This window comes from Oryctolagus cuniculus, chromosome 5 (genome assembly GCF_964237555.1).
Source record: "Oryctolagus cuniculus chromosome 5, mOryCun1.1, whole genome shotgun sequence".
Classification (NCBI taxonomy): domain Eukaryota; kingdom Metazoa; phylum Chordata; class Mammalia; order Lagomorpha; family Leporidae; genus Oryctolagus; species Oryctolagus cuniculus.
Window position 1 is genome coordinate 1568761 of NC_091436.1, and position 17407 is coordinate 1586167.

Below are 17407 nucleotides of genomic sequence, written 5' to 3' on the forward strand. Positions count from 1 at the left end.
ACACCAAGGGGCAGGGGCCAAGGTGGCAGTGGAGACAAAGCCCCTGCCAGGGGTCACTACACTCAGACACAGGTACACATCCAGACATGTGCGCAATCACAGGTACACACCCATGTAATATCCACACCTACATCCACACCCATGCACACCTGCACACTCAGACACAGGTACACACCCACACACAAACGGGGAACATCACACGCACATCCACACATGTACGCGCCCACTCCTCCAGCTGCACATGCGACACCTCTACACACACAGTCCATGCACACACATGCATGTACACACACTCACCCAAATGCACACACACTCGTCCCCATGTGCACATACATCCGTGTGCACACACACGCCCATCCCTAGGTGTGCACACACACTGACTCGCTCTCCCCAGCAGGGGCCCTCACTCACTAGGACACACAGCCCCTCGGGGAACAGGGCTGAGCCTTGGCCAGACCCCTCCGCTACCCGCACCCCCCCGGCACCCCCCTCAGTGGCTCTTGTCCGTAGCCTGGAGGCCAAGGCTGCACAACGCACCCCGTGAGGCCCCACAGAGAGCAGGCTCTCTCCCCAGCAGCTCGGGGTCTGCAGCCCCACCCTCCCAGGGGCTCCCCTCTGGGGCCAGAACAGCCCCCCGAGGGTGGAGGAAAGAAACACAGACTTGGGGGCGGGGCTGCCCTGATCCGCGCCTGGCCTGCTCGCCTGCGCCACCGCTCGGTCCCTGTGGCACTGTCCCTACAGCCAGGGCTCAGGCTGGGCGGCCTCCCGGTGGGCTCCTGGCTAAGTCCTCCCACTGCCCCCTGGGGTCACCTCCTGCACCTCATGTGTCCCAGGCAGCGCCCCTGCCACCTCCTCGCACACGCCAGGCTCAGAAGCCAGCTCTGGGAGGAACTTGCTCCGGTACACGGAGCCCCAGGCGCCCAGCTGGGCGAGGGGGCCCGGGGCAAGGGACCTCTGGCCCAGCCTGGTCCTGCAGCCTGGGGCAGCCGTCAGCGTGACCCTGGCACCTGGGGAGATGCCCGCTTCATCAGCCCCTGGACAGCAGCAGCTGGCGGTGAGCTGCAGAGGTGGGCACAGGGCTGCACTGCGCGGTGTCGGCCGCTCCCCAGTGCAGGCTGCAGGCTCCCCCACGAGGCCGGTGCAGAGAGAGGTCCCCAGAGCCCGGCCCAAGTCCTGCCTCTCCTCTGGTAACTTGGGCCAGCTCTAGCCCTCTCGTAAATGGGCTTGTCTCGGGATTCACGGGCTGCCTGGCCCCTCAGGCACCGGCTGCCGGCTGGCTCCCAAGGACCTCACCTGTGGGACCATCCTAGGCCCTCCCCCACTTCCCAGACGAGGACCCGGGGCCTGGCCTCAGAGCTCCTGGGACTCCTCTGCCTACACCCCCTGAGACAAGGGCACCTCCTCCCTGGGCCAGGGCACCCGCGCCCAGCCCGACTCGGAAGGAGGGTCCTCGGTGAGCCCACCTCCAGTGCCTCCTGTCCGTCCTCATCCCAGGGCCCCGGGAGTAACCAGACTCGTGGGTCTGCAGGTCACGCGTTTATTTCTCGGGCGTGTGGGGCAAAGGCTGAGCCCCGGCCGGGACCCCACGGGGAGAAGGCGCGCTCCTGCGCTCTGCCTCGCGGCTCCTTCCTCGCCTGGGTGCGGGAGGCCTCCCCCTGGCGGGGCCGCGCTCCACCTGCCGAGCTCGGGTCCCGAACCCCAGGCCCTGCAGCGTCCCTGCCAGGTGCTTCCGGCCCGGGGACACACACACAAGCAGAAGTAACTTCGCGTCACCACCTCGGAATCGAGAGAGGGGGAGAATGCAGGGCAAGCCCAGTGTCTTCCCTGGAGCTGGCCAGCCGCAGTGGGGAAGGCTGGGCAGGGCCGGTGCCCGGGACACGTGGCCCCTGCTGGTGCTCGGCCGGCCGCAGTGGGGAAGGCTCGGTGCCCGGGACACGTGGCCCCCGCTGGAGCCCGGCCGGCCGCAGTGGGGAAGGCTCGGTGCCCGGGACATGTGGCCCCCGCTGGAGCCTGGCCAGCCGCAGTGGGGAAGGCTGGGCAGGGCCGGTGCCTGGGACACGTGGCCCCTGCTGGTGCCCGGCCGGCCGCAGTGGGGAAGGCTGGGCAGGGCAGTGCCCAGGCCACGTGGCCCAAGCCAGCAGGCACAGGATCTGAGGGCCACCCATCAGCCCTCTGCAGGGTGACAGCTGTCACAATTCAGAGCCAAGGAGTGACCCTCAGTGGCCCACAGAGTGTGGTTACCATCTGCTTGTCTCACCTCCCGCCCGTGTCACCTCCTACCCATGTCATGTCCCACCAGTGTCACCTCCCACCAGTGTCACCTCCCACTTGTGTCACCTCCCACCTGTGTCACCTCCTACCTGTGTCACCTCCCACCCGTGTCACCTGCTACCCGTGTCACCTCCCACCAGTGTCACCTCCCATCCATGTCACCTGTGTCACCTCCCACCCATGTCACCTCCCACCCATGTCACCTCCCGCCCGTGTCACCTCCTGTGTCACCTCCCGCCCGTGTCACCTCCCGCCCGTGTCACCTCCTACCTGTGTCATCTCCCGCCTGTGTCACCTCCCGCCCGTGTCACCTCCCACCCATGTCACCTCCCACCCATGTCACCTCCTGCCTGTGTCACCTCCCGCCTGTGTCACCTCCTGCCTGTGTCACCTCCTACCTGTGTCACCTCCCGCCCGTGTCACCTCCCACCCATGTCACCTCCCGCCCATGTCACCTCCTGCCTGTGTCACCTCCCGCCTGTGTCACCTCCTGCCTGTGTCACCTCCTACCTGTGTCACCTCCCACCTGTGTCACCTCCTACCCATGTCACCTCCCACCAGTGTCACCTCCCACCCGTGTCACCTACCTGTGTCACCTCCCACCTGTGTCACCTCCCACCTGTCACCTCCCACCCGTGTTACCTTCCGCCTGTGTCACCTCCCGCCTGTGTCACCTCCCGCCTGTGTCACCTCCCACCTATGTCACCTCCTGCCTGTGTCACCTCCCACCTGTGTCACCTCCCACCCGTGTCTCCATCTGCTGCTTGGGTGCTCAGGCACGGAGCACCGAGCGCCCACCTGTGGGGTGACCTTCTGTCCTCCCCACTTTGCCGGCAGGAACCCGGCCCGAGCCCACCTGGGGTTGCAGAGCAGCCCATCACCTGAGGGCACAGAGAGCCCCGCGCCCCCTCCCCTCGTGCGCCACCGCCCGCGTGCAGGAGCAGGAGAGAGAAGTGCAGCGGGGCGGGGGGGTGGCTCTCCCAGCTTGGTGGTGCCGTGGGGCTGTGCCCACGCAGGGGCGGCTCTCCCGGGTTGGTGGCGCTGTGGGGCTGTGCCCAGGCAGGGGCAGCTGCGCGGGGTGGGGGGGGGCGGCTCTCCCAGCTTGGTGGTGCCGTGGGGCTGTGCCCAGGCAGGGGCGGCTGCCCGGGGAGGGGCGGCTCTCCTGGGTTGGTGGCGCTGCGGGGCTGTGCCGGGCAGGGGCGGCTGTGCGGGGGTGGGGGGGTGCTCGGAGGAAACACGGTACCGATGGAGTCCTGGAGCAGGTGCGTGAGGCTGCTGTTGCGGTAGGGGACGTGGGCTCGGCGCTGCGACAGGGCCCCCAGGACGACCGCCAGGGCCGCCAGACTCCGGTTGATGAAGGAGGCCTCCCTCAGGGCCAAGCCGGTCACCCCAGACTCGCCTGGGACCGTGCAGAGCCCGGGGGGTTACCTTGGCTGCAGGAAGGGCTGGGGGGAGGACAGAGCCGCCTCCCTCTCCCGCCCCTTCGCTCCCCAGAGGCGCCCCTGAGGTTGGCGGCAGGAGGGGCACAGGTGCCTGGGAAGCCATGAACCTACATCTTCCTTGGCGAACGCCCTCCACCCTCCAAGCCGGAGCCAGGCTCGGGGCGGAAGTCCAGCCTCCCTCCGCTCCAAGGGCGGGAGGAACAAGGCTCTGGGCCGTGGGGGTCGGGCTGAGGGTCTTTGAGAGGGTTCGGGGTTCCCGGGCGAAGCTGAAGGCACCACGCCCCACGTGGAGTGCCTGTGACCCCAGCTCTGGCCGACGCGGACTCGGGAGGAAACAGTGGTGGCCCCAGTGACGGGGTCCCTGCCACCCCCGTGAGGCCCGGATGCAGCTCCCGGCTCCCCGCTCCAGCCTTGGCTCAGCCCTGGCTGAGTGGAGTGAGGAGAGGGTGGGAGATCACCTCCCTCTCCCTAAGTATTAGGAAAGAATTTAAATTTAAGGGTAAAATTCTCTTGGGAGAGAAAATGCTTGTCCAGAGCCCCCATGTCTGGCTCTGTAGCACCCCCAGGTCCAGGGCTTCTGTAAACACCTGTGCCCCCCACACTCCTCCCCCTCCCCGGGCAGACCTGGAGGCCCCCACCTGTGCCCCTCCCCCTCCCCGGGCAGACCTGGAAGCCCCCCACCTGTGCCCCTCCCCCACCCCGGGCAGACCCCCCCCCCACTCACCAATGCACTCACTGCCAGCCAAGTCCACCAGCTGCAGCCGGGGCTGCACCTGCTCCCGCTGCAGGTGGCCTGCACGGTCCCCGGGAACCAGCGCTGGGGGGGTGGCGTTGGGGGGCTGCTGGTGGGGCCCCGCTTGCAGCTGGCCTGGTGCCCGGAGAGCGACAAACAGGGACAACTGGGTTACTTCATCTCCGAGATGGACATGGGCACTGAGGGGCAGGCAGAGGAGCAGGGCAGAGGCCGGCCTCACACCTGTCCGCCCCCAGGAGAGGGCCGGCTGCTTCTCGGCCGGGGTCGTGCAGCCGCCTCCCAGAGGCTTTGGCTGCAGTGGAAATACCAGGAGAGACCCGTCTCCATGGCGGCCACGCCGGCTTCCCCTCTGGGCTCTGGTTCCCCCGCCTCCCTCCCTCCTCCCCTTCCGCCAGGTCCCAGGGCCTTGGGCTTGGACGCGGCTACGGTGCCCACGCCGGGTGCCGGGCGATGCCTCAGCCCTGTGGCCCTGCGGCCCTCCTCCCCTTCCGTGGACCAGCGGAACACGGATGGAGACTCTACCGGGGCTGTCGGAGGAGCCGGCCGCGGCCAGGCTCACGGTGATGATGAGGTGCGAGCGGGAAGAGGCGGCGTGCACCAGGGTGGGGTGCTGCGCCCGGAGCCGCAGGCCCCCGTGGACGAGCCTCATGAGTTCCCTGGCGCTGCCCACGGCCCTGGCGGGGGACAGACAGCAGGCGTGAGGGGGCTGCGCCGTGTCAGCCTCGGTGGCTCGTCTCACAGAAGCCGCGGACGTGGCCCAAGGCCGGCCCTGGACAGAGCACGGCATGGTGGGCGTCCTGCCTGGCCCAGGGCCACCCCGCCCGTGTCACCGGCCCTCTCTCAGTGGTCGGTTACTTGTGGCACCCTCACGGGCCCGAGGGCTGAACTCCTCTCTCCTGAGCCACGTGCGTGAGATGGAAGCACGCCCCCTCTCCGTGGGCAAGGCGGCTGCAGGCAGGGCTCCGGGCCAGCAGCAGGAGGCACGGACGGCGCCTGCCAGTCACAGGCAGACGCCTGGGTCCCTGTGCAGCGACCGTGGCCGTGTTCCAAGTCTCAAACGCTGTGTGCAGGGCCCTCCCGGGAGGGCAAATTCCTCCCTCACGCGGGTGCTCCCACGCAGCCGTGGACTCACGCACACTCAGGACAGGACTCTGGCCAGGTGAGGCCCGAGCTGGGTCCCTGGGGTGACCCCGGCTGCTGGGGCAGCAGTCCCACCCCCTCACTCGCCGGCCCAGGGCTCTTGGGAATTTGTTTTTGAAGACACATTTATTTATGGGGTTTTTAAGAACAATTCCTGTCTCGCTCATACTCCCACGGCTTCACTATGATCTCGCCAGTGCCCAGCACTCGCGTGGGTCTGGGTACAGGGCCCGGTATGAAGCAGCCGCAGCACAGATCACCGGCGACTCCTGAGAGGCCACGCTTCCACGGGTGGCCAGGACCACCCCTCCCAGCACTAGGGAACAGCGCCACGGGCCATTCCACGCACGCATCCGTGGCCCGCCCCGCCAGCACGCTGGCCGCACGTGGGCCTGAGAGCCAGGCCACAGGCACTCACCGGTGGGCCAGCACGGAGACCTCCGTCCTGCCCTCCTTGGTTGTGGTCACCTCGCGCTTGGCCCCGGCCAGGCCCGCAGAGCCGTCCTTAGCCAGAAGGTCAAACACGTCGTTGTTGTAAACTTGCACCATGGACACGTGCAGCCGTGGGCTCCGGGAGGGGTCCTCCGACAGCAGCCTGGGAGACCACAGGGGTTAAACCCTCAGGGGCCAGGACCACCCCTCCCCCAAGCCTGGAAGACTGGCTCCCCAGCACAGGAGCCCCCCAGGGGACGCTCCCGCACAGAGCCCCTTGGGCCAGGGGTCGCTGGCCTGGGCAGGGTCCTACCGATAGCAAGGCCACTCAGGGGGAGGGGCGTCCTGTGAAATCGCGGGGTGAAGACCCCACAGCAGTGTGGGACCCGGAGCCCACACGGACAGCAGCAGGAGACTGCATGAGCCCATCTGTCCACCGTGGCCGGGCCCACGGCGCCTGCCCGGCTGCGTAAACCCATTCTGCTTCGGGGCAGCCCGCGGCCAGAGCCCTGGGCTCTGATTCTGTTCGTGCCTCCGACCGGGCTCTGCCAGCAGGCTCGTGGCAGAGCCTCCCCCGCCGGGCTCGCGGCCTGGGCTGGCAGGGACGGAGACGGCACAGGGATCCCGACTCCGATGGCATCCAGAACACTCGCAGGGAAATTTGCACGCCCAGGCCTTGAAGCACCGTTAAAGCGTTGAGCAAGGGGGTGACTTAGCCGCGTCCGAGGCGGGATCCCGGTTTGCCGCAGCAGCCGCCTGTTTCTAGATGGTTCCGACAGCCACATTTCCCTAACTCTTCCTCCGCGGGAGCCGGGGGCTCTGCGCTGCCCGCCCTGCCTGCTGCCCTCACTGGCAAGCTGCAGTCTGCAAACTCGGGACCAGCCAGGCACGGGCCGTGCAAGGGTCACGAGCTGCCTTGACCCTCGTGTCTGGCACACGCCCGTGACTCCAGCCCGAGGCTGCCCCAGCCTTGTGAGAAGGGAGTGGACACAGACCCTGAGCAACACCTTGGGGTCGCAGCGCCCACTGGCCAAGGCTTGTCCTGCTGTCTCAGGCCCCGCCACCCACACAGGAAGACAGCGGTGTGCTGTGAGCACGCCCCCGCTCTTCCTCTGGTCTCCCCGGGTCGGCCTGCAGTCCCCACCCCTCCCGCTGGGCTTGCACTGGCTGGGCACAGTGCAAGGGGCTCCCTGTTGAGAGGCGGCCCCTGTGTTCACCTGGGTCCCGGTAGATTCCAGGATGGAGCTGAGACAGGGCTGATGGAGGTGTGGGCCAGCGAGCGACGCTGGGGGCCGAGGGGACACGGCCCTGCCCGGCAGCCAAGGGCTCCCAGCTCGCGGTGGCCACGCTGGGGATCACTGCCCCCAGAAAGAGCCGTCCTCTAGGGTCAGCCCCGCCAGCACCCCTGTGCCCGCACCTGCTGTCACGCGTCCTGAGCTTCTGACACAGAATCCCACCTGGAGGGGCCAAGGAGGCCGCTGTCCCCCAGATGGACAGTGCCGCGGTTCCTCCCCAGGGCTGCGCGGGGGCAGGATGGACAGTGCCATGTTCCTCCCCAGGACTGCGTGGGGGCAGGATGGACAGTGCCACGTTCCTCCCCAGGGCTGCGCGGGGGCAGGATGGACAGTGCCGTGTTCCTCCCCAGGGCTGCGCGGGGGCAGGATGGACAGTGCCGCGGTTCCTCCCCAGGGCTGCGCGGGGGCGGGATGGACAGTGCCACGTTCCTCCCCAGGGCTGCGCGGGGGCAGGATGGACAGTGCCGTGTTCCTCCCCAGGGCTGCGCGGGGGCAGGATGGACAGTGCCGCGGTTCCTCCCCAGGGCTGCGCGGGGGCGGGATGGACAGTGCCACGTTCCTCCCCAGGGCTGCGCGGGGGCGGGATGGACAGTGCCGCGTTCCTCCCCAGGGCTGCGCGGGGGCGGGGGGCGGGAGGCGGGCGGGCAGGCCCTAGCTCCCTGGGGTACTGCCCCGAGCAGGATGTGCGTCTCCTGGAGCAGGTTCCCGTGAGCGAGCTGTCAGCAAAGCCACAGCCCGCGCCCTGCTGTGGACGCCCAGCCTCCAGATCTGCGCGCCGGACAGGCCGCTTCCCTTCGGAGGGGTCTCGTCCTAGTAACACACACTGCCCACCACAACGGCCTCCTCCTGCCCACCCTCCCCCTCAGCGTGGCCACGACGCTCGCTCTGGCGCCAGGAGCGCCCCAGCCAGGCCCACTCCCTGGGGAGGGCACGGCCCCCACGACCCTGTGCCCCCACCACCAGGTTGTGGCCGAGTCGTGGTTCACCCTCCCCTCCCCACGCACAGCTGCTGTCCCTGTCCCCCACCAGGTTGTGGCCGAGTCGTGGTTCGCCCTCCCCTCCCCCCGCAGCCTGTCCCTGTCCCTGCGCCCCCCGGGTTGTGGCCGAGTCGTGGTTCGCCCTCCCCTCCCCCCGCACGGCCGCTGTCCTCCCCGGTCCCCGCCCTCAGAGGCACCTGAAGAGCTCCCGGGCGGCTCTGGGGACGAGGCCCCTGTCGTCGCCGTGAGCGGGCTCGGCCTCCGCGTGCCGGCCCAGCATGGTGTAGCTCTTGCCGCTGCCGGTCTGGCCGTACGCCATGATGCACATGTTGTACCTGCGGGGAACGCGGCCTCGAGGTGTGGACGCACCGGGGCTCCGGCACCCGTCCTGCTCCTGCACCCCTCAAAGTTAGGCCTCGCTGACCGGCACCACTGCCTGCTGACCCCGCCCGGCTGCGGCCTCGTCACACCTCGGTGTACCGACTCACACACAACAGGGCACACTGAAGTGTACACACACAACACGGCACACACACACAACACGGCACACACACACAACACAGCACACTGAAGTGTACTCACACACAACACGGCACACACACACAACACGGCACACTGAAGTGTACTCACATAACACACTACACTGAAGTGTACACACACAACACGGCACACTGAAGTGTACACACACAACACGGCACACACACACAACAGGGCACACTGAAGTGTACACACACACAACAGGGCACACTGAAGTGTACACACACACAACACGGCACACTGAAGAGTACACACACACAACATGCTACACTGAAGTGTACACACACAACACGGCACACTGAAGTGTACACACACACAACATGGCACACACACACAACAGGGCACACTGAAGTGTACACACACACAACATGCTACACTGAAGTGTACACACACACAACACGGCACACTGAAGAGTACACACACACACAACACGCTACACTGAAGTGTACACACACAACACGGCACACTGAAGTGTACACACACAACACGGCACACTGAAGAGTACACACACAACACGGCACACTGAAGTGTACACACACACAACACGGCACACTGAAGAGTACACACACACACAACACGCTACACTGAAGTGTACACACACAACACGGCACACTGAAGTGTACACACACACAACACGGCACACTGAAGAGTACACACACACACAACACGCTACACTGAAGTGTACACACACACACAACACGGCACACTGAAGTGTACACACACACAACACGGCACACTGAAGAGTACACACACATACAACACGGCACACTGAAGTGTACACACACAATATGGCACACTGAAGTATACACACACACAACACAGCACACTGAAGTGTACACACACACAATATGGCACACCATGCTACACTGAAGTGCACACACACGGCACACCATGCTACACTGAAATGCACACACACAACACAGCGCACCATGCCACATTGAAGTGCACACACACACAACACGCCACACCATGCTACACTGAGGTGTACACACATACCAGTGCACTTACATTCACACACAGACACGCACACACAATCTGCGTCATACCAGTGCACTGATACACACACACCACACAACCAGCCACAGAGCACTGACACCCGCACTCACACACGTGTGCGCACAGCACGGTCACACACAGCACACTAAAGTATACTCAGACACAAATGCACACACACAGCATGCCTCCCACCAGTGCCCTGAATCACACACACACACACACACACACAGCACACGTCACACCACGGAGCCCTGAATCACACCCGCACTCACACGCGTGTGCACACAGCCCGAGGCCGTGGCTTCCTCTCTCCGCCGTGCTCGCCCCGTGGGCTGTGGCTCTAATCCAGATGCTGTCCCGGTCCCCGAGCAGGGCCTGGGCTGGGCCGGGCAGCCTGCTGAGAACCGCGCTGCCCGTCACTGGCAGCGTCAATCCCCGTGCCCTGGAGAGACGCGGCTCCTGGTGTCTGCCCGCATTCACACGTGGCTGCAGCTGTCCCTGGACAGACACTCCTGGCCCCTAACCGAGACACCACTGCCCCTGGGCCCCACGGCAGCGTTGCCGAGAACAGAGGGCTGAGCCCCAAAGGGCACAGCCACGGCACCAGCCGAGCTGACCACAGACGACAAATGCGACCTGCCCGGGAGCCCCGGGGCCCCGGGACAGGAAGGGAGCTGCGGCCAGTCTGGAAGCCACAGCCGCCCCGGAACGCCCTCTGGGGCCCAAGCACGGGCGCCCTTGACGCATGGCCTTCACATCTCCTCACTCCTCTCCCGGAGCCGACAGCACCCAGGAACAGCAGAGTCCACACCAGGGCAGCCCCAGAGCCAGCGCTGACCCCGCCCTGCACCCTCCCCCTGTACCCTGCACACTGCCTCTGTACCCAGCACCCTTCCCCGACACTCTGTACCCGCCCCCTGCACCCTCCACCCTGTAATCCCCCATGCACCCTGAACCCAGCACCCTCTTCCTGCACCCTCCCCCTGCACCCAGCACCCTCCCCCTGCACCCTGCAAACTCACCCTGCACCCAGCACCCAGCACCCTCACTCTGCACCCTGCACCCACCCTCTGCACCCTCCCCCTGCACCCTGCACCCTCCCCCCTGCACCCTGCCTCTGCACCCTGCACCCTCCCCCTGCACCCAGCACCCTCCCCCTGCACTCTGCAAACTCACCCTGCACCCAGCACCCTCTCCCTGCACCCACCCTCTGCACCCTCCCCCTACACCCAGCACCCTGCCCCCTGCACCCTCCCTCTGCACCCTCCCCCTGCACCCAGCACCCTGCCCCCTGTACCCTCCCCCATGCACCCTGAACCCAGCACCCTCCCCCTGCACCCTCCCCTTGCACCCTGCACCCTGTACCCTCCCTCTGCAGCCCGAGGGCAGGCTCGGAGCCAAGGCTGCAGTCTCTGTACCCCGAGGTTTGCTGGCAGTTACCATAACTGTGGTCATCATTAGCTCACCCGTCCAGGAGAGACGTAAGAAGGGGACGCACGTCCTCAAATACCTCCCTCTGAGATTCTGCTGGACCATAAACTCTGAAAGAGCGAAAACGAGGCATCACTGGAAGGGAAGGGAGCTGCCCAGACACCTGAGAGCACAGCTTCCCACACAAACGCCCAGCACAGTGCAGACACGCAAACCCCCAGCACACTGCAGACGTGCAAACCCCCAGCACACTCCAGACGTGCAAACCCCCAACACACTCCAGACGTGCAAACGCCCAGCACACTCCAGACGTGCAAACCCCCAGCACACTGCAGACGTGCAAACTCCCAGCACACTCCAGACGTGCAAATCCCCAGCACACTCCAGACGCGCAAACCCCCAGCACACTCCAGACGTGCAAATGCCCAGCACACTCCAGACGTGCAAATGCCCAGCACACTCCAGACATGCAAACCCCCAGCACACTCCAGACGTGCAAATGCCCAGCACACTCCAGACATGCAAACCCCCAGCACACTCCAGACGTGCAAACCCCCAACACTCCAGACGTGCAAACCCCAGCACACTCCAGACGTGCAAACTCCCAGCACACTCCAGACGTGCAAACCCCAACACACTCCAGACGTGCAAACCCCAACACACTGCAGACATGCAAACTGTCATGCACAAAAGGTGAATGTGTGTGGCTTCCCAGGCTCACAGGGGTGAAGGACGAGCGAGGGTTCTGCATCCGATGTCACCCAAATGTCGCAAACCCAGGCAGAGAGAAGTGCTCCCCGGGGAGGGGGAGGGCACAGCCGACTGTGGCTGATTCGCTCTACTCAGCCATCCAGCTGCAGCAGTGCAAACACCCTGCTCTGGGAACATTTTACGAGGCCACCAAACTTTCGTCTTCAAGCCTGGAACGCGCGTTTCCCGGGCTCCAGGGCACGGAGCAGGTGGACACCCTTGGGAACCGGGGAGACGGGGGGGGGGTGCACATCCCTTCACGAACCGCCATCAGCATCACTCAACCTGAAGACACAGACTCAGGGGTTCGCCCACGGATCTGCACACGGATTGCCTGTAAATGCGATGAACTGAAACAACGGCTTGGGCCCGGCACTGTGGCACAGCAGGCTAAGCTGCCACGCGCGACGTGCCACGCCGTATCAGAGCGCTGCCGCACGTCTCAGCTGCTCGGCTCCCAGCCCAGCTTCCTGCTGCTGCACCAGGGAACCCAGTAGGACGTGGCCCAGTCCTCCGGCCCCCGGCACCCGCGTGGGGGACCCAGACCCTGCTGTCGTGGCCATGTGGGGAGTGAACCAGCGAATGGAACACTCCCCTCTCTCTGTCACTGTGCCTTTCAAGTAAACAAATCCTTACAAACAACTCATCAGTCCACAGGATCCATCAGGGGCAGCTTTGCCGGCCCCCACACCAACACGATGTGTGGCCCGAGAGCACCCACCTTTCAAAGCGGTAAGTCTTATCGATGGGGGGGTGACCGGGACGGTGGCACCTCACCAGGACGGTTTCCTGACGGTAAAGAACAAACAGGTGGTCAGACAGGGCCCCGAGCGAGGCGTCCAGCGGCCGCCGCCTGCTTTTGTCACCAGCTCACCAGAGCACAGGCCCAGCTCCCGGCGACGGATCGCAAGTGACGCAGGGCCAGGGAGCCTGGCCGGGGCCCACGCAGCCCCCACACGCAGTCCTTGCTCTCGGCCGGGCCCCGCTAAGCAGACCAGAGCCCCCTCGCGAGCGCCCCTGGCTCCAGCACCTGAGGTTCTAACAGGCGCCTCTCGGGCCCCAGCCCTCGCCATGACCCAGCCGGGGGTGGCGGAGCGGGGCTGCCTGACCCCAGGGCACGTGGACTCTGATCGTGCTGAGCACAGCAGTTTCAGCACGGAATGTGAAATCAGCACTCAAGGAAGCTCGGGGCCAAGTTGTTCAATCCTAAAATAAATGTGAATTCATCAAAAACCAGAGCTCCAGGAGAAACTGTCCTCTTAACAAAACAAACCCTGCGATTGCACAAGAGGTCGGCGGCGCCCAGACAGCGGCTGCTGGGCAGACCGTCCAGCGTCTGACTGTACCATCACGCGTGTGTATCCATGTGTGTCCGTGTGTGCATGCGCCAGGAGTCAAGGGTACTGCAAGAAACCCACGGCAGGCTGGCGCCATGGCTCATTAGGCTAATCCTCCACCTGCGGCGCTGGCACCCCGGGTTCTAGTCCCGGTCGGGCACCGGATTCTGTCCCGGTTGCTCCTCTTCCAGGCCAGCTCTCTGCTGTGGCCCGGGAGTGCAGTGGAGGATGGCCCAAGTGCTTGGGCCCTGCACCCGCATGGGAGACCAGGAGAAGCACCTGGCTCCTGGCTTCGGATCAGCGTGGTGTGCCGGCCGCAGCGGCCATTGGAGGATGAGCCAATGGCAAACGAAGACCTTTCTCTCTGTCTCTCTCTCTTTCACTGTCCACTCTGCCTGATGAAAGATAGATACAGAGAGAGAGAGAGAGAGAGAGAGAGAGAGAGAGAGAGAAAGAAACCAACCAACCCACGGCAAACGGGGCTAAAGCAGACGTTGATTTGGTGCAATGATTTTTGAGATCTGTTTGCTGTTTGTCCTAACACGCCTCTCCCGTGAGCCCCCGTGTGTGCCAACAGCCACACCTGTGCGTCAGCAGTGTCCCGTCGGGGCTCACAGAGCAGGCTGTGTGCTGGGGGCTGGGCTGTGTGCTGAGGGCTCCCCAGGGCTGAGCTGGGACGCAGACACGCGGTCTCCCTGACACTGAGATTGTGGGGACGCAGGACGCTTTCCCGTCTTCATGCCGCAGGGGTCACAGGTGCATGGGGTAAACCGAGCAGCAAGAGCGAATGCTAGACAACAGCCCAGGCGGAGCCGGCCTGGCCACATGGGCACCTGGCGGGTGCCCCAGCTCCGGCTCCCGCTGCGCCGCCCGCGCTGTCCCCACCCTGCGAGGCAGGGCTCGCCATCTCCCTGGCAGACCTGTCTCCTCCTGTGCAGTACACCAGGCCGTGGAAATCCCCCAAGACCCCAGGCTGGCGACCACCCTGGCCCAGAGGGAGGCTCAGGAGGGAAGGAGGAGGGCCCCAGGCCGCGAGCACTGCGGGGGTGCCACAGGTCCCACCCCCTCAGCTCCCACTGCGTGTGCGTGACCAGGATGGTGAGGGCGGGGCTGAGGAAGTCTGTGGCACCTGGGAGCGGCCAGCGTGGCCTCCGGACCACAGTGAGAACAGTGTGCCTGTGTGCTCACACTGCTCTCCCGGGGGCGGGGTCCTTCTTGGGGGTGGGGTCGCTCTCCCAGAGCTCCTTTCTGCACCCAGTCTGTCCCAGGCGCCTTCTCCGCACCGGAGCCCACATCGGGAGCCACACGTTCCCGCACAGGGAAGTCACGTGCCCTGTGACAGAGGCCGCCCAACACTGGGCGGGGGCCGGGAGCCACGGCTCAGAAGCTCAGCAGGCCACGCACGGCGTCCCCCGCCATCCACTGCGAACCGGGGGCAGCCAGCGGTGCTCAGGGGTGCCCGAGAGCTGACAGGACAGGCCGGGACCGGGGAGGAGGGGACGGCCACACGCACTGCGAAACTGCACCCTTAGAACGGCTAACGGAACCTTGTGTCTTGTGTTGTGTGCCTTGTATTTGCAAAAACGACACACCTGAGGGTGCGCCGGGAACCCAGGGCTGAGGTGACCTGAGTGTGTGCTCCAGGTCCAGGAAGGGAACAGAGACGTGGGAGCGTGCGCCTGTTCCCACCGCGCTTGGGGCAGTCCCGGGGTCGTCCCGGCACTGATACCGAGGCAGGGGCAGCTGTGGCCCCCCCGCAGCGAGGGGAGGGGGGGGCAGGCGGGGCCACGGTCACAGCTGGCAGGGGCGGGAGGGGCAGACGGCCCGTCCCCCTGTTCTGACCACAGACGGCGGACAGACGGGCGGCTTTGTGCTGTGTGAAGTGTGGGACACGCACCAGGAGCGGTCCCTTCCGTGGTGTGATGAGAGCACACGGTGACGTCTGAGCCCGTGACTGCTGGGGGACGGCCAGGCAGGGAGTGACCCCCCACGGCTTGCAGAGGTTTCTCTGCGCATGGGATGGATGCAAAGCCTTCTGGGAGAACAGCGCCCTGTTCCCAGGTAAGGGGCCCAGCGGCTGGACACTCACTGGCTCCCAGGCTCAGAGCCCGGCGGGGCGGGGCAGGCAGCCCGCGGGGTGGGTGCTATTCCTTATCTCTCCCCCAGAGGGCAGCTGCACCCACAGTGGAAATCCGATCTCTGCTCCCCAACTTTGACACCTGCTTCCAGCACCTGGCCCTTGCAGCAGGAGCCCCGGGGGCCACCCCACCCCCACCGGCTGGTCAGCCCCTCTGCCTGCCTCTCTGTTGGGGCAGGAAAGTGCCCCTCTCCCCCCCTGCCCCCAGACCCGCCCCCGCCCCCGCCCCCGCCCCCGCCCCCGCGGCAGGATGAGCTCTGCAGGCCCAGCACCGCCCAGTGCCCAGCGCCAGTGCCTGCGTTTTTGATGACCTGGGAGCAGAGCCAGTGAGGATGGGAGGGCGAGTTCCAGGCACCCCTCCCACCGCGCAGCCCCCCCCCACACCGTGCACCCCGAGACTGACTCCAGGGGCCACCCTGCCTCACTCCCACCCCAGGAAGGACCCGGACGCCAAACGTGAGCTCTCGCAGGACGGTGGCCGGGGGCGCGCTGGCACCATTTTGTCATCGCCGCTGGCTGCTGGGGCCGGAGGGCGGGCGGAGGTGCTGGACGCCAGGAACACCGACCGTCAGCGCACTCCCTTCCAGAAACATCTGACCAAGTCGGTGGGCACCGCGCACGGAGCAGCCAGGGGACGCGGCCGACCGCCTTCCGAAGGGAGCAGCCTGCACTGCGGCTGTGAGACACGGGATGTGAGACGGGCAGAGCCGGCGCCATGGCGGCAAAGGTAAAGCCGCCGCCTGCAGTGCCGGCATCCCACACAGGCGCCGGTTCAAGTCCCTGCTCCACTTCCCATCCAGCTCTCTGCTGTGGCCTGGGAAAGCAGCAGAAGAAGGCCCGAGTCCTTGGGCCCCTGCACCTGCGTGGGAGACCAGGAAGAAGCTCCTGGCTTCAGCCTGGCTGTTGCAGCCATTTGGGGAGTGAACCAGCAGATGGAAGACCTCTCTCTCTCTCTCTCTCTCTCTCTCTTTAACTCTTCCTTTCAAATAAATAAATCTTTAAAAAAATAAAATAGGAAGAAGAGGAGGAAGGGCGGAGCAGGGAGCTGCCCAAGCGAACGGGTGGGCCTGACAGGGGACTTCCACCTTTGATCCTTGCAACTCTGTTTTTAAAAATCCCAGGAAACCGGGACGTGGTTCCTGACATCATAACGACATCCAGGTCCTCCCAGGTGGCTGCCACTTGGGGAACAGACCCAGGATGTCGCAGCGGGAAAGGACACGCCCACCCCGTGGGGCCACGGCAACACGTCCAGGAGTGGGTTCCGGGGGCCGTCTCCCTGTCACAGCACGGGCACAAAGCGCCGTGGGATGGGCTGTGAGTGTCTGGATTTCTCCCGCGGGGACAGGCACGCGTTGGGCGCCCACCCTGCCACGGGCTGCCCTGAGCGTGCGTGGCAAGCAGAGCTCAGAGCCTGGCCCTGGTGGGGAGCAAGCCCAGCGCCGTACAAGAACCAGACAAGCGGACGGGGAGGTGCCTTGAGCTCACGCCCGTGAGCCCACTGCCCCCGCAGCAGGGCCGGGCCCGCACAGTGAGGGCCAGTCCAGGCCATGGGAGCCAGAGGAGCCCCAGCGACCGGGCGTTAAGGCTTTGCCTGGGGTCACAGGGTGGCTGGCTCTACCAGCCATGGTCAGAAATCACCAAATGCCACAGCAAAGAGAACCACGGTGGCCACGGGCAGCTGGGCAGGCGCTTGGGGCACGGCCACCAATCCCTTCCCCCACTCTGGCGCCCAACACAAGATGGGGATGAAATGAGAAGCACAAATGGCCCCCTAGGACGGCGGCCAGGAGCGAGGGCCGGGCCCCCCACGGGACAGGCCCCCATGGGGTGGGCCCCCACGGGACGGGCCCCCATGGGACAAGCCCCCCACGGGACAGGCCCCCCATGGGACAGGCCCCCACAGGA

The 17407-nt window shown here is 65.7% G+C and overlaps 1 protein-coding gene across 4 annotated transcripts; it reads right to left on the reverse strand.

Annotated features, from left to right (window-relative positions):
* Positions 1-1523: 1523 nt before the first annotated feature.
* Positions 1524-13438, reverse strand: KIF25 (kinesin family member 25). 4 transcript variants are annotated; one of them, XM_051841892.2, is made up of 9 exons: positions 12747-13438; positions 11997-12359; positions 11311-11385; positions 8509-8646; positions 6026-6202; positions 4990-5141; positions 4438-4581; positions 3515-3670; positions 1524-1776 (listed from the first exon to the last, which is right to left on the reverse strand). In XM_051841892.2, the coding sequence occupies exons 2-9, from the start codon at positions 12161-12163 to the stop codon at positions 1538-1540; spliced, it is 1248 nt and encodes a 415-aa protein (XP_051697852.2). In that variant the 5' UTR covers positions 12164-12359; positions 12747-13438; the 3' UTR covers positions 1524-1537. The 4 variants fall into 4 exon arrangements, with proteins under 4 accessions (XP_051697852.2, XP_051697842.2, XP_069930675.1 ...); XM_051841882.2 differs by lacking the exon at positions 11997-12359; XM_070074574.1 differs by lacking the exon at positions 12747-13438 and having other exon boundaries at positions 4450-4581; positions 11997-12740.
* Between the last annotated feature and the right edge of the window lie 3969 nt (positions 13439-17407).

Bases quoted from the DNA above. Each gene is read 5' to 3' on its own strand.
- KIF25 (XM_051841892.2), bottom strand. From the start codon at position 12,163: ATGTTCCCAGAGCAGGGTGTTTGCACTGCTGCAGCTGGATGGCTGAGT. The intron at 5,142-6,025 runs GTGAGTGCCTGT...GTCCCCCGCCAG, and splicing joins GTCTCCGTGCTGGCCCACCG to GGCCGTGGGCAGCGCCAGGG. The intron at 1,777-3,514 runs GTACCGTGTTTC...CTCGATTCCGAG, and splicing joins CCTGCTCCAGGACTCCATCG to GTGGTGACGCGAAGTTACTT.